The sequence below is a fragment of the Scardinius erythrophthalmus genome (assembly GCF_964197995.2).
Source record: "Scardinius erythrophthalmus genome assembly, chromosome: 5".
Classification (NCBI taxonomy): Eukaryota; Metazoa; Chordata; class Actinopteri; order Cypriniformes; family Leuciscidae; genus Scardinius; species Scardinius erythrophthalmus.
The window spans coordinates 36,883,294-36,898,527 of NC_138225.1; the positions used below are offsets into that span (position 1 = coordinate 36,883,294).

General features: G+C 42.7%; 1 protein-coding gene across 3 annotated transcripts in view; it reads left to right on the top strand.

The window, feature by feature from the left end:
* Positions 1–15,234, top strand: part of col27a1b (collagen, type XXVII, alpha 1b) — a 114,897-nt gene that overhangs the window by 48,356 nt on the left and 51,307 nt on the right. For all 3 annotated transcript variants that reach the window (XR_014030138.1, XM_081364640.1, XM_081364641.1), the window contains exon 8: positions 10,177–10,221. Coding sequence is in view for 2 of the 3 variants with exons in the window: in XM_081364640.1 (XP_081220766.1) it covers positions 10,177–10,221 (45 nt within the window). In the remaining variant the exon portion in view is untranslated. The remainder of the gene's footprint in view (positions 1–10,176; positions 10,222–15,234) is intronic.

Genomic DNA, 15,234 nt, shown 5'->3' on the forward strand with positions numbered 1-15,234 from the left:
GCAATAGTTTTTAAAAAAAGACACTCTCGGGTCAAGAGAGGGCAAAAAATATGATCTTTTTTTCTGTAGCTAAGGTTTACATAAGAAAAATAGTACAAAACAGTCAAAAGGAGACAGATACCACAGGCTATCTTAGACTATGTTTGTTTTGGACCAAAATTAGAACTGTCAGATGTTTCTAGAGATGAAATATATCAAGTCTAAATTGAGTAAGTGCTAAGCTATCTTGGCTAATTTAGTAGCGCTCGATATCAACAGCAATCACAAGAAGTTAGTGATTACATTTATTAATCAAGGCAAGGCAAGTTTATTTATATAGCACATTTCATACACTATGGCAATTCAAAGTGCTTTACAGTACATAGAAAGGAATAAAATGATCACAAAATAAAAGCAAGGAAAATTAAAACAGTTATTCAAAATGCTTTACATAGAAAGGAATACAAATTTTACACTATGGCAATTCAAAGTGCTTTGCATAGAAAATAAGCACAAAATAAAAGCAAGGGAAATTAAAACAGTTATAAAAGGAATGAATTAGAGGTACATAGAATAAACTTCTCATCTGGCAAAACATCGGTGTATCTTATTGTGCATTTTTCAATTTCCCCAATTAAAGGTGCTCTAAGCGATGTCACACGTTTTTTAGGCTGAAACATTTTTTGTCACATACAGCAAACATCTCCTCACTATCCACTAGCTGCCTGTCCCCTGAACACACTGTAAAAAACCGCAGTCTCTGTAGACAGCCCAGGCTCCACAAATGGCAACAAAAACAAACTGGGCCAACCTGGACCACGAAACATAACAAACAGTGTTTCGGCCAATAACCGACAAGAATGGGGGTGGGGGTTGGGGGGTTAGTGCGCATGCACATGAAGGGGGGTGTGGGGAGTGGAGGAGAGAGAAGCATGAAGAGGGAAGTTAGCTAGAGGAGAGATGTCCTAGACAACGACTAACGTTAGAATTAGATTCTGTTGAATTTTTTATATGGCCGACACATGACTGTTTCAGGAAGGGAGGGGGAGGGGGAGGGGACGGGATGAGGAGGAGGGAGGGTCGAGCTAGCCTGGTGGTTGAGAGGGTCTGATTATAATTTAACCAACAGTAATTCTGGATTGCGTCCACCAACAAGTAAATAGGAAATAAGCGAATCAGAACACTGCGCGCCAAACCAGCAGTATGTGCGCAAGCGTGAACCACTAGTGTTTCTGTCTCACTCTGGATCTGCCACTGCATCACATTTCTCTCTGCGTGGCGTGGAGTGTCCGTTTTTATGTCGGCTCTCATGTTAACTGGTTAGAGCTTGTGTTAGAGCACAATGCCTGCGTGACACACACACTTCTCGAGCCGCGCCGAAACCGCGTGCTAGAAATAGAACCGCAACCGACGCCTATTTTTCACGCGACACGCAAGAGTGTTGGAAGTTTTCAGACAAAATAGAAATTAATACATATTAATATTAACACATAATAATGCGCAAATACATATTAATAAATTAAATTTTGATGCTTGAAAGTCTCTCGGTTTTGACAAATGCATATATAATTGTAATTTAAAAAATAGGCCTATATCGATTTTCAAATATTGCCCCTGTCAATAGGCCTACAGAACGAAATATTATGTAGCCTATTTTGCCGTCAATACTGCCGACGTTGTCTTTGCTGTATCAGGCTATATATATTATGTTTAACATCCAAATGTAGATGGTCTGTCGGCGCACAGAGCCACGCAGTCGCAGACAGCACGTGAAGTTCGTGAACACCGAATTCCCTTTTCTTTCTTATCTATTTGTGTTTGAACAGACATGTGCGCGAAGAAATAAGCCAGTGTCCGTCTCAACGAGTTTCCCCGTAAACGCAGTCAAAATAAAACGGGCGCGTGTCATTACCGGTATTAGATACGCGCATTCGTCTTAAAGGGACAGCGCCCAATATACCTGCAGCTGTTTGTGTCACCAAAGTTAATCAAACAACAAAAGAGAAAGAGAAAAATCACGTTTTGTCAAAAGATAAACTGTATTAATACTTAATACAGTCAATTTACCTGAAAAACATAAAGCACTGCTTTATTTCTCGTGTATTTGTGTTTTATTGTATTTATATTTGTATTTTGTTTATTAGTTTCTATGCAGATGCACTAGGCCTACCCTACACAATTACCCCAATCATCCTAGAATTATTAATTCTTTACAAAAAGAGCTATTCAAATCATCAGGTGAAATTGTTTTCAGGAAGTAGCAGTAAAGCAAGAAGAAGAAGTGCAAGATAGTTTTTCTAAATTTCATTTGACTCTATGTGCCTATAGGGGTGGGTTGGGGATGGTGGCAATGTAGTATCTGGATATATGCCGCGGAACGAGGGCTTCGATTACCTCTCTCTTTTTTGACCATACATGTGTTTGCACCCCTGCTTAAAGCACCTTTAAGTGGTTTATAGTATGTTTCTCTCTTACCCAATTCTCAGTGCCATTTGAGTTCAGTTTAGAATCAAAAGGAAGAATACAGTGCAGCCAGTCGGACGTACAGTGGATACTCTGAGATTTTCCTATGATGGTCAGTCTTTTCTGTGTTTTTTCCCTCGGCGCGCCTATATAACTCTAGATTTTTCTAGAGAGATCAATTTTCACCTCAATTGAAAAAGGTGAGCACTCACAACTTGCTCACAAATTTGATCATAATCAGCAAAATTGCAATGCTGAGAATATACTCAGTAAATTTAGTTATCACAACCGTCTGTTCAGTGTACTGTTACATCTGTGGCCGGAGCCATCGGCCCTGTATGGTGAAGACTAAAATGAGACAAAGAAGTTACTGGTCCTAAAATAAACTAGTAAAAAATAATAATACAAAAAAAAACGTCACTTCTATCATTTAAGGTCTGTATTATTATTTTAAAGACTTTAAAGTCATTCAGTTTTACTTTTAAAACATTTACAAATTGCCCTCTAAATGTATAAAATCTGAACTGCCTGTAAAATGATTTCTTTTAACATCTCCATGTTTATGATTTTCAACTGAAACACTGTGCTTTACTATAAATAGCTTATATAATTTATGACACAGGCTCAGATAACAGCTTTTAGCTGACATTGAATAAGAGAGACTCTGAGGCATTCAGGACTGGTACACTGCACTCTCATAAACTTCTAACATCAAAATTTATCTACCATCTTTTAACTTTAGCCCAGCTTAAGGCATCTTTGCCAGAAATGACATGCGTTTTCAAATAAACATAATTTATATCTATTTTTGCAACTCACATTTGTTGGAGTCATTAATTTTACATCAACCTGTATTCATCAATTCCAACATAAAACAATATTATTATAGAAATTTCCTTCAAAAGGATTCCCTTAAGATATCAGTCTTTTGACCTGGTTTTTATTTCTTGTTCTTTCTCAGACGAAAACTTTAATATCGTCATATTAAACACTGATCTACTTTCAAACCCACATTAACACCAGAAATTTCAGTCACTTTCACATTTTCTCACCTTCTGAGTGGCCATTTACAGTAAAACACTCTCTGTCATCTGGTAGCTGTGTGTCAGCCTCAACCACAGCAGCACACACCTTGCCTACATTTTGATCATTGTGAGCTTCCTAACAGCTCCAACTTACTGCACACCCTTGAAGCAGTGTGTCCCAATCAAGCGTGCCGCACAAGCCCTGAAAAGTGAAGCCAAAACGTCTCAATCGCCCCCCGGTGACTGGTCCTAGTATAGGTCATAAGCCCCGCCTCCCCATGTTATTCAACGGGACGCGAGACCAACTAAACAATTAAATTACACTTCAAATATCTTTTTTCCAAAGGTGGTTTCTTTCATTTGCTGTCGTTTTTATCACGCTGATGTAAGTTCTAGTATCTGTTTCCAAAATAAGTTGGTTTTTAGTTAGTTACGTGATGCGGTGGTGTAACGTCATGATTGACAGCTGTGATTGACAGGTTCTCCGAGCGAAGTAGTCACTGAAGCACCAACGGACATTTTTTTCGGGATCTTCGGAGGACTGAGGAGATTGTATTTGCTTTATTTTAACAAGCCTCTTGTCGTACTGCAATCAATTTTTAAAAAAGTGTGCAGAATCCACTCTCCCTGAGTGCATTCTGCGAGAGTGAGGGCGGAGCGTTGATCTCGCGGCTTTACTTCCTGCTCACTACTGCGCAGGTCTGGTCCCGAAATCGCTACTGCGCAGACTCAAGTTCCAATATGTCAGCGCCATATCGGGACTCTGGCGGCTTCAGTTCTCACCAATGGAAGAGAGCGAAGGGGCGTCGTCCATATTTTTTTACAGTCTATGGTCCCAATCAGGAATGTAAACAGAGACACTGATAAGAAGTTCTCTGTATTCATATTACAGTCCAACAGTGGTGGATTCAATCACAATAGCCAAATCATAATCTTCATCATTCATTGGCAGAACATTCATTTTCATAAGCTGCACGGAAATGCTCAAAATATTCTAAGGGGTTTTCACAGAGTTTCTTTTTATCTTTAGTCACACTTGTCCAAGGAAATGATCCCGACCCATAATTTCATTTACTTGCTTTTTGTAATCATCGTAAGTAATACAAGGCAATTTTTTTTTTGTACTTTTTCAGTTTCTTTCTTTGTTTGTAGCCAGTCAAGTTGTTGTTTATCTTGCCAATCGTAATCAAAATCCTGACTACCCATTTTCTTAATAATTTCTGCAATTTTTTTTTTTTGAAAGTCAGAGCTTCAGAGTACAACTGCTTACACCGTTTTCTCTCTTCTGTCTCACTATTTGTTTCAGGACTGTTCAGGTTACCGATCAAGTTACTAAATTTGTCTGCCATATCTTAATCACGGTTCAAACTCACCTGAAGTTATTGCAGAAATGGAGGCAGCGATCTTTGAACAACACAGCTTGGCTTCTGTGTGATGAAACTGCAAAGTATACTCCAAAATCACAGTTCCATATACTGTTCCAAGCCAATTTGGGTCACATTCTTTTCATTTTTCTCTCCGGATCGTTCCTGATGCATCCCTGGCAAACAACCCTGTTTCTATTCTATTTTTGTATTTCTAACTAATAGAATCAGTTTCCCAGTGGGAAATCTTCTAAGTGCTGCTGAGATATTGTAAGTCTGTCTGCTGCTCAATTTCATCATCTTTTGGGCTTTGTATTTTTTTGTTGTCTGCATGAAATTGAATTTTTACAAATCAAATTTGCATGTGTCTTGATCTCTGATTATTCGATTTCAGGCCGTTTGGAATTCGGCATGTCATGCACAATGTGCCATACAGCTGTGCCCACATTCACTCATGTTTACTCACTCACTGAACTACTGTACATAGCATTCATTATGTTGTAAATTGTGAATAAATAAGGTAAACAGAAACAGATCATACAAAACTATTGGTGATAGTGTAAATGTGTAGTGGTGATAGTGTAAAAGGTGTAATGGTGTTTCACAAACCTCTAACCGTATGAAAATGTAAACATGATGGCATGAAATACATTGGACAAAAAAGTGCAAACATAGAAGGGAGACTTTACCTTCTAAAAGTCTACCGCATGCATACACCATCATAGATGTGCTCAGGCTAGAAATAATTGCTTCCTTTTATTACTTTCTCTTTAGCTCACACATCTGGGATTTATTTGTTCTCTGTTTATGCATGGCACAAGCATAAGCACCAAATGGCAAGACACATTCCTTTATTCATGGCAATGGAGACTGGTCCTGCTTCCTTCTCTGGCTCTTTAGTTGTACGCTAGGGACTTCCCTATCCTTATGTAATATATTTCCATAGTTTAGGGGGAGGAAGGGCATTGTTCATTGTCCGCCGCAGCAGAGCACTCAGTTCCAGTGTGGAGATCACAAGCCCGTGTGTATGCATTTAACCTGTCTTTGATCGCTTGTGCCATCCTATGATTTGTTCTGTTTATTTTGAAGAGTCCTTGCTAATTAGGTTTCTGTGAGCAGCGTTTTGTAAAGAGATTTTCCCCAGCAGGCACAGATAAACACAGAAAACTGTTGATGGAACAGTTGGCAGACTTGGCACTGTCACAGAAGCTGTGGATGGAACGTTTGCTCTTAATCACATACAGTAGCCTCAAAATGCATTTGGATACTGAAACCACACTTAGAAATGTATGAATGTCATTGCATTATGTAAGAAACTATCACCAACTATAACCAAGTGGTATGTGTTACTTATTTTAAAGAAAGATAAAAAAAAAAAAAAAAACGTGTTAGGTTTTGAATTGTTTAATAAAATAATAGATAATAATACCACTAATTAGGATACATGTTACACCTGTGTGAACTTTAGGAGAACTGACATCATAGATCTACTAAAAAGACCATTTGGTTAAGATCATGAAAAGCTCTGGCATTATTTGTTTGCAAAATATTTATACTTTTTTTTTTCTAATATAATTGAATTCATGCATTTTTATATGTCCAAAATGCTTTTGGGAACACTGTAAATATATATACGTATTATGTAAGGGATAATGTAGAGCGAGGCGGTTGTTATAGCGAATACAACCCCGACAGGCTGATCAGGATCCCGACGTGAAGCGGAGGGGTCTTGAATCGGCCTAAAGGGGTTGTATTCGCTATAACAACCGCCTCGCTCTACATTATCCCGCTTATTACATGGCTACCTACCAAATAAATCAATAATTTGACACAAAATATTGATTTAAAAACTATTGTATTGCTTCCGCTAAAGAAAATAGTCTGTTCTGTCTCTACGGTTAGAATCCTGCGTCCATAGCAGCGCTCTGTTTTTCATGGCAATGGTGTGTTATACTTAGCAGCAGTCTGTTATCAAGAAATAACAGACCGCATTCTACATTAGAATTCAACCAAGCCATGTAATAAATATATATATTAACACTTCCATTCAAAGGTTTGGGGTCGGTAAGATTTTTTAAATGGTTTTGAAAGAAGTCTCTTATGCTCAGCAAGGTTGCATATTTCAAAATAAAGTAAAAACTGTAATATTGTGAAATATTATTACAATTTTAAATAACAGTTCCCTTTCGAGGTAACTTCTACGCTGCGTCAGCTGCTGACGCTATGTTGATGTGCCTTCGTGGAACCCGGTGTCTGAGGCACATGTACAAACACGCCATACAATGGCCGACGCAGTGCGATGATGTTGCAAGGTGCACCTCAGCGTATAAGACATTTGGGCCCTATACCTACACTACAAATGACCTCAAGAACATCATATTGAGTATCACAAAATACACAAAAATTTAAATATGCTTGAGGTTCATGGAACAATTAATATGCAACTTGCCTATCATAATCAAAGTATAGATGTAATATTAAATAGTCGTTATATAACACAATAAAATACAGGATCTGCTCTCTCTCAGTTGAGAGAAGATCAAAACCCTGAACTTACACTGAGCAATAAACCCAGAGATAGTATTATAAAAATGCATTGTCATATCTGTGTTAGATTCTTCAATTCAATGAATAAATTAAATCCGAATAAAAATACACTGTATGTCTACAATCAAATGAAATCACTATCAACAAAATCCATATATAGATTTTCCATAAATTATATTAAGAGATTAAATAAATATAACGTTTTAATGTAAGCTAGAAATATTAAATGATTGGAAAAATGAAATAACGATAATAGGCTACTATGAAATTAAATTAAACCTGCCAGGTGGTGGCAAATGAGTGAGTTGAATCCTTACAGATTCATACTTTATTTATAGCCTAATTGAATCATTTAGGATACTAATCTGAGGAACAAAACACTATAATGGCAAGCAGAAAATTCAAGTGAATCTCTCAAGTGAAAAATTCAGCCATCGGGGCTGTTTGGCACTGCCACTAAGACGGTGGTGGACAGGTTTAGAGAGGCGAGAATGCAGGTGGTTCCCTTTGGAAAGTATATCCCTCACTGGGTTCTTTCCAGGAATGAGTTAGGAATAAGAGCAGAAGACGAGTGTGGCTGCCCGGCCTCACCCTCCGAGGAGTGGTGGGAAAAGGTGGCCTTTCTTCAAGTGTCTCCCCTCCCCCTCTTTCTCTTGTGGCTATTAGTAGGGCTAGGGCGTCTAAACGGAGGTTAGGCCCACTCCTCACCCAAAGTGTGAGCTATAATTCTTACTGTGTCCGAAAAGAGAAGGCTGTTTTGGTTGCAAGGCCCACTCACCCACTGTAGTTTGTTAGCATGGTGTAGTTGATATGGCATCCCCATAGCATCAACAGCTGATGCAGCATAGAAGTTCCGTCAAAAGGATAAAGGACCTCTAGGGTTACGCTGCATTGCGCTGCCATGCTTCGGTCGTGACAATACGAATCTGATTATGTGTTTCGCTGGGTCGCACCTTGCAATATTTTCGCACTGCATCTGCCATTTTATGGTGTGTTTGTACCAGTTCCTAAGACACTGGGTTCCATGAGGCTGCATCCCCATAGCGTCAGCAGCTGATGCAGCGTCTCTTTCTCTTTCTTAGGGAACTGGGGTTGCATATGTAACCATTTCTATTTGAATATACTTTAAAATATAATTTTAAAATGGTGAATTTTCAGCAGCCATTACTCTATTTGGAGCTCAAGGAACATTTTTTATGTGATTTTTTTTTTTTTTCAGGATTCTTTGATGATTAGACAGTTCAAAAGAACATCATTTATTTAAAATAATAATATTTTGTAACACTTTTAATCAGTTCAATACATTCTTGTGTCACGGTCGTATATTTTGTGTTCTAGGACCAGTAGCATGCACAGACCTCTGCTGGGTTGCAGAGGTGAAATTGCTTTCCTGGGGACACCGCAATACGACCGAAAGGGCACTTTACTATTAGTGATTAAAGGGGCAGGAGCTCACGTGTAATATCGTGTATTATCCCTTACGTATATAATGTGTGTGTGTGAGTAATACTCACAATGTACATCTTATTTCAGAGAGCTGAATCTTACGATAGAATTTCCATTCCTCTTCTTGAATTCTAGTCACTGGAAGTTTCCTCTCTGTTATTGTGATTCCAAATTGCCTAGCCAAGACACATAACACCACATGACTTTTCACTCACTGTGAAGGTGTCGATGATGTCTTCATTACTTTTACAGTCCCTATCAATTTTCATAGAAGGAGAAGTTCTTAAAGTGGTACTTCTGCACATTGAAGATTGAGTTTCATGAATGTTTCTCTTGCATTAAACCACTGGTCCTTTAGAAGAGTTCCATAGGTTGATTCTGATTTGTTTTGGAGATAATATTTTTGTTCATTGGTTCTTGTTCTTCTGAAAGTAATTGTTCAATAGAAAAGTCTGTTTTCACATACTCACCAGTCATTACAAACCTAAAGTACATTTTCTATGAAATGTCTTGGTTTCAACGGTTTTGACCACAACACTAGCAATGGCTATAGTGCCCCCTCAAAATTTGAATTAAATAAAAGTAAGTGTATGACGTCCCTCGTGACACCAATTGCACAACATTTTCTTTTTCGCTTACGAGAAATTTGTAATGAAGCAGTTGCAGATGTAATGAAGCAGTTGCAGTACATAGTTCAGTAATGCGGTAAACTCTCATAAAAATAATACCTGGAGAGGTATTGCTTCCAAATAAGCATAAAACGCTGTCTTCCTCTCATTATGGGCTGATATGAGAGTTAATTGGCCTGTCCCCAGACAGTTTAACCATCTGCTCAGCTGTTAATGAGTTGGTATTGGTTTGGAAGTGGTTTGCTGTTGGTATAGAATCTGTTGATGTGCGCTTTGAGACCTGCTAAGTTTCTCTACATTTATTACTTTTCCATCCTTCCATCCTGGGGACATTGGTTAACCGCTGGGATTGTACATGGTTTCACTTTGTTCTTGTGATTGAGCTCATTGGCAAACAAATCAAATGCAAAGGCAAAATTGCATCACATCATGTCCAAAAAGAATGAAATTGCTTGTGTAATGAGAACAAACTGTTAGCCTATGGTCATTTAATAGCAATTCACGGAAAATTATTCACTTCCTTTAGAATGTTCAGAGATCATGATACATTTTCTGCTGCCTCTTTATGTGGAAACCCCCCAGGATATGATTAAGCACATGTTTGAGAAGTGACTCCGTTAAAGGCACATTATCCTTGCTGTAATTTACTTCCTCTTGTTTGACCTCCAACTATAAATTATCTTATCCTTTCGCAACACTCAGTCTCTCTTTCTCTCTGCTTAGGGACAGAAAGGCCATCCTGGTCCCTCTGGCCACCCCGGAGATCAAGTGAGTTCCCATTCACACCAATTTTTTTTTTACTTTCCACAAGAGGAGAATTAGAGGAATTAACAACTATGACTTTTACATCCATTACCAAAGTACACTCCACGAGCCATATTACAGAAAAATCATAAAGGTGCGGTCACATTTTCCATAACTCTGCAAACTTTCACAGCCCAAATCCATTCATTTCAAGGGGAATCAACATGACAAAGTATTTTGTCGAATGGCATTTTGGTGGCAAAGAAACTTCCCTACGTAAATATTGCATCTGGTTCAAGTTTGCAAGTTTGCTAGATGGCAGAATAGACATTTTTTTCATTGTCATTATTCCCGAGTAGACATTATTTCATTCACGGAAGTTTGTCACATCCAGTGATGGTCACACTTTCTTTCGCCCAGAAATTTAGAAATTCATGAAGAACTTCTCCGATTTTTTCAGACTTTTAAGACTTAAGATGGGATGTTTCTGTAATACAGCCCCAGATTACTGGATATACAGTACTGTAAAGAGGACAGAATCACACAAAAGAATAAATGCATTCTTTTCTGTCACATTATTTTGTCACACAATTAATGACACTAAATTAACACATTAAATCGTCATTCCTATTAAAATCTGCATGCAACAACAAATCTTTCATCTAATCAGGACCGTCTTTCTTTGCTGCTCAATTGAGATGCACTCCAAAGCATCCTCTCTAGGATACATAAATTACACACTAAGCAGTGGACACAGAAAACGTACTTGGTTACTTACGTAACCTCGGTTCCCTTAGAGATAAGGGAACGAGTACTGCGTTGCAAACGCTGTGGGAAAACTCCTTTTCTCGAGAATATTGAAGCCTTTATTTTAAAACGCATTGCTGCAGCATAAGCGAGAGCATCAGGCTCGCGCGAGCTAGCTGATAGGCTATGCTGCATGCAACTGCACGAACCAATGGCGAGAGAGCAGAGGCGCACGAACCAATCAGAGAGCTTGGCGCCCTGCCATACTCGAGCGCGCCAAATAGGGCGTGGCAGAAGAGTATAAATACAGAGAAATCTCGCCATAAAACAGGTCTAATCGACTGAACGAAAATACCTGATGTTCGAGGATAGCACGGCAGGGCAACGCAGTACTCGTTCCCTTATCTCTAAGGGAACCGAGGTTACGTAAGTAACCAAGTACGTTCCCTTACGAGAACGTTCTCTCGTACTGCGTTGCAAACGCTGTGGGAACACTTTTTAAAACGCCGTGCTAAGTCTCGTGGCTACTCTAATCCAGGAATTTCCGGGATAGAAAGTAGCCAGAATACCACAGACCAGAACATCGGGTCTAAAGATACTTGGTGTGTACATAGGCTAGGGCGAAAGGGGCCAGCCCATGTAAAGTTCCCATACAACTTAGAAATTTAACCCGGATCGGAGAGCCGAGGTTAGATTGAGAGAACCCGTGCTTGTAAAGCAGGGACCTCTAAGTTATAAAATCTCGCAAATGTGGACGGAGCTGACCAGCCTGCCGCCGCACAAATGTCTTCAATAGAGACACCACTAGTCCAAGCCCACGAGGAGGCGATGCCTCTCGTGGAGTGAGCTCTGACACCCATGGGGCAAGGAAGGCCCAGTGAGGTGTATGCTAAAGCAATAGCATCAACTATCCATCTGGATAGCGTGAGTTTCGTGACCGGCAACCCTTTGGTTCGGCCCCCGAAACAGACAAAGAGCTGTTCGGACTGCCTAAACGAGGCCGAACGCTCCAAGTATAATCTCAACGCTCTAACAGGGCAGAGCGTATGAGCATCACTGTCTTCTCCCGAAACTGGGAGGGCCGACAGCGAAATTACCTGCGCTCTGAACGGAGTAGAGAGCACCTTAGGCACGTAACCGTGTTTTGGCTTCAAAAGGACTTTAGAGTCGTTGGGGCCAAACTCAAGACAGGAAGCGCTTATGGAAAGCGCATGTAAGTCCCCTACTCTTTTGACTGACGCCAGTGCCAGTAACAGAGCAGTTTTCAGGGAAAGGGACTTTAGGTCCGTGGACCCCAAGGGTTCAAAGGGGGGTCCCTTGAGGGCCCGTAGAACCAGAGAAAGATCCCAGGCCGGCACTGAGGGAGGCCGAGGCGGGTTGAGCCTCCTGGCTCCTTTAAGGAAGCGAACAATAAGGTCGCATTTTCCCAGAGAAGAGCCAGCCACCAAAACGTGAAAAGCCGCGATGGCTGCCACGTAAACTTTGAGTGTGGACGGGGAACGTCCCGCGTCCAACAGCTCCTGGAGAAAGGAAAGAACCAACGGTACTTCACAAGAGTGAGGGTCGAGGTTTCGAGCCTGACACCAGCTGGAAAACACTGACCATTTAAGGTGGTAGAGACGTCTAGTAGACGGAGCTCTAGCCTCCAGAATAGTATTCAGGACGCCCTCTGGGAGGTCCTGGGGTAGCCGTTGAGCGGCCAGGCATGAAGGGCCCACAAGTCGGGACGGGGGTGCCATATCCTTCTGTTCGCTTGAGCCAATAAGTCGCTCCTCAGAGGAATTGGCCAAGGGTCTGAAACTGACAGCTGCATCAGCTCTGGGAACCAAGATTGGGACCGCCAGAGAGGAGCTATCAAGAGGATCGCACACCCCGTGTTCCTGATCCGTTCGATGACCTGAGGCAGCATCGAGACCGGAGGAAACGCGTAAAGGGGACGATTGGGCCAGTCGTGGGCCAGCGCGTCCTTTTTCTTCGAAAAGAAGATTGGGCAGTGACAGTTGTCTTCTGAGGCGAAGAGGTCTACCTCTGCCTGTCCGAAGATTTCCCATAATAGGAGAACTGTCTGGGGGTGGAGAGACCATTCCTCTGGGGGAACGTTGCCCCGAGAGAGCATGTCTGCTCCTGTATTCAACGTGCCCGGCACGTGAGCTGCTCTGAGCGAGCGCAGATTGGTTTGAGCCCAAAGTAGCAGCTGGGTAGCTATGGCGAGCAGATTGCGGGATCTGAGACCGCCCTGGCGATTTATGTAGGACACCACTGACATGTTGTCCGTCCGGACCAAGACATGGTGTCCTGCCAGGTGTGGAAGGAAGGTTTTTAGGGCCAGAAAAACTGCTCTCATCTCGAGGCAGTTTATGTGTAGGCGTTTCTCCGAGCTCGACCAGAGGCCGGAGGCAGGCCTGCCCTCGTACAGGGCTCCCCAACCTGAGTTGGAGGCATCTGTCGAAATGACCCTCCTTTCTGAGACCACTCCCATGCTCACGCCCTGCTGATACCAGCTGGCGTTCATCCAAGGGGCCAGTGCTAGAATGCAATGCTGGTCCACCCTGATGTTCAGGATACCTGTACGCCAAGCGTGAGGGGGTACCCGAGGTGCTAGCCACAGCTGAAGAGGACGCATGCGCAGTAGACCTAGTTGGAGTACTGAAGCTGCCGAAGCCATAAGGCCCAAAATCCTCTGATACGTTCGAAGGGGTACATGAGTGCCCTTCGTGAACGACGCGGCGAGCTGTTGGATTGAGAGAGCGCGGGTAGAAATGGGCCACGCTCTCATAAGTACGGAGTCTAGAACTGTTCCCAGGAACGTAATACGCTGGCTGGGGGACAGAATACTCTTGGAGAAGTTCACCCTGAGCCCCAGGCATTCTAAATGACTGAGAAGCCAGGCTTTGTGAGTATTGGACTCCGCCTCTGACTGAGTCAAAATGAGCCAGTCGTCGAGGTAGTTCAGGATGCGCATTCCCCGCTGTCTCAGGGGGGAGAGAGCTGCATCCATGCATTTCGTGAACGTACGAGGTGCCAGTGCCAGTCCGAAAGGTAGAACTGTGTACTGGTATGTCTGCCCCTCAAAGGCGAATCTCAAGAATGGCCTGTGGTGGGGGTTCACTTGGATGTGAAAGTACGCGTCTTTTAGATCCACTGAAAAGAACCAATCGCCTGGGCGAATTTGCGCCAGGATGTGTTTGGTTGTAAGCATTCTGAACGGCCGTGTCATGAGGGCTTTGTTCAGATGCCTGAGATCTAAAATGGGTCTTAAGCCGCCGTCCTTCTTCGGAACGAGGAAGTAACGGCTGTAAAACCCTGACTCGCTTAGTGCAGCGGGAACTCTCTCGATAGCCCCCTTTGCCAGCAGACCCTGTACTTCGGTGCGGAGGACATGAACTAGTGTGCTCCTTACTGAAGTTTGAATAACCGCTCGAAAGCGTGGTGGTCTGCGGGAGAACTGAAGCGAGTAACCGCGCTTTATGATGTTCATTACCCACTCTGAGACTCCGGGTATGGCCTGCCATGCCAGAGCCCGATGAACCAGTGGTATGATCATATCTGAAGACTGAGCGCCCGGAGACGGGGGCTCGACTAGACATGAAAGTGAAATTTTGCTCGATTTGTGCTTTTTGTGGGTCGCTGTTAAAACAGCGTTTGTGTGCAGAGGTGCATGACAGATAGCAGGCCCTATTTCTGCATTTAAAACTACTCCAGCCGCCTGAACTGAAGAGGGGGCTGTGAGCAGTGTTCGAGCGATCTTCGGGGCTGGTCCAGCCGCGGCGGGACATGAACCCCTCTTTCTGCCGGTTAGGACGGCTTCTTCGGCTCGAGGTCGAGCGTGAGCTTCGGTCTGGGTCCCTGGCGCTTAGGGAAAGGGTAACGTTTCGCTGGCTTTAAGCGCTGACCGGTCTCAGCCGCTGGGCGGGGCTGATGAACCTGAGGAACTGACTTCTCTGGCCGCGGCGCGCTCTTGGGACGCCGTGAAGCCGAGCTGGAGCGTTTGGGGAGAAAGTGCTTCATAGCACTAGAAGCCTTCTGTGCTTCGGTGAAGCGCTCCGCGAAGCCATTGACAGATGGGCCGAAGAGACCAGATGTGGAGATCGGAGAGTCTAAGAAGGCGGTTCTATCTGCGTCCTTGATCTCCGTCAAGTTAAGCCACAGGTGGCGCTCAAGCACAATCAAACTGGCCATGCTGCGGCCGAGAGCTTGAGCGGTGGTCTTCGTGGCCCGAAGCGCCAAGTCTGAAGCGCTACGGAGGTCTTTCAGGGTGTCCGGGAAAGGGCCTGACTCATCCATGGAGCG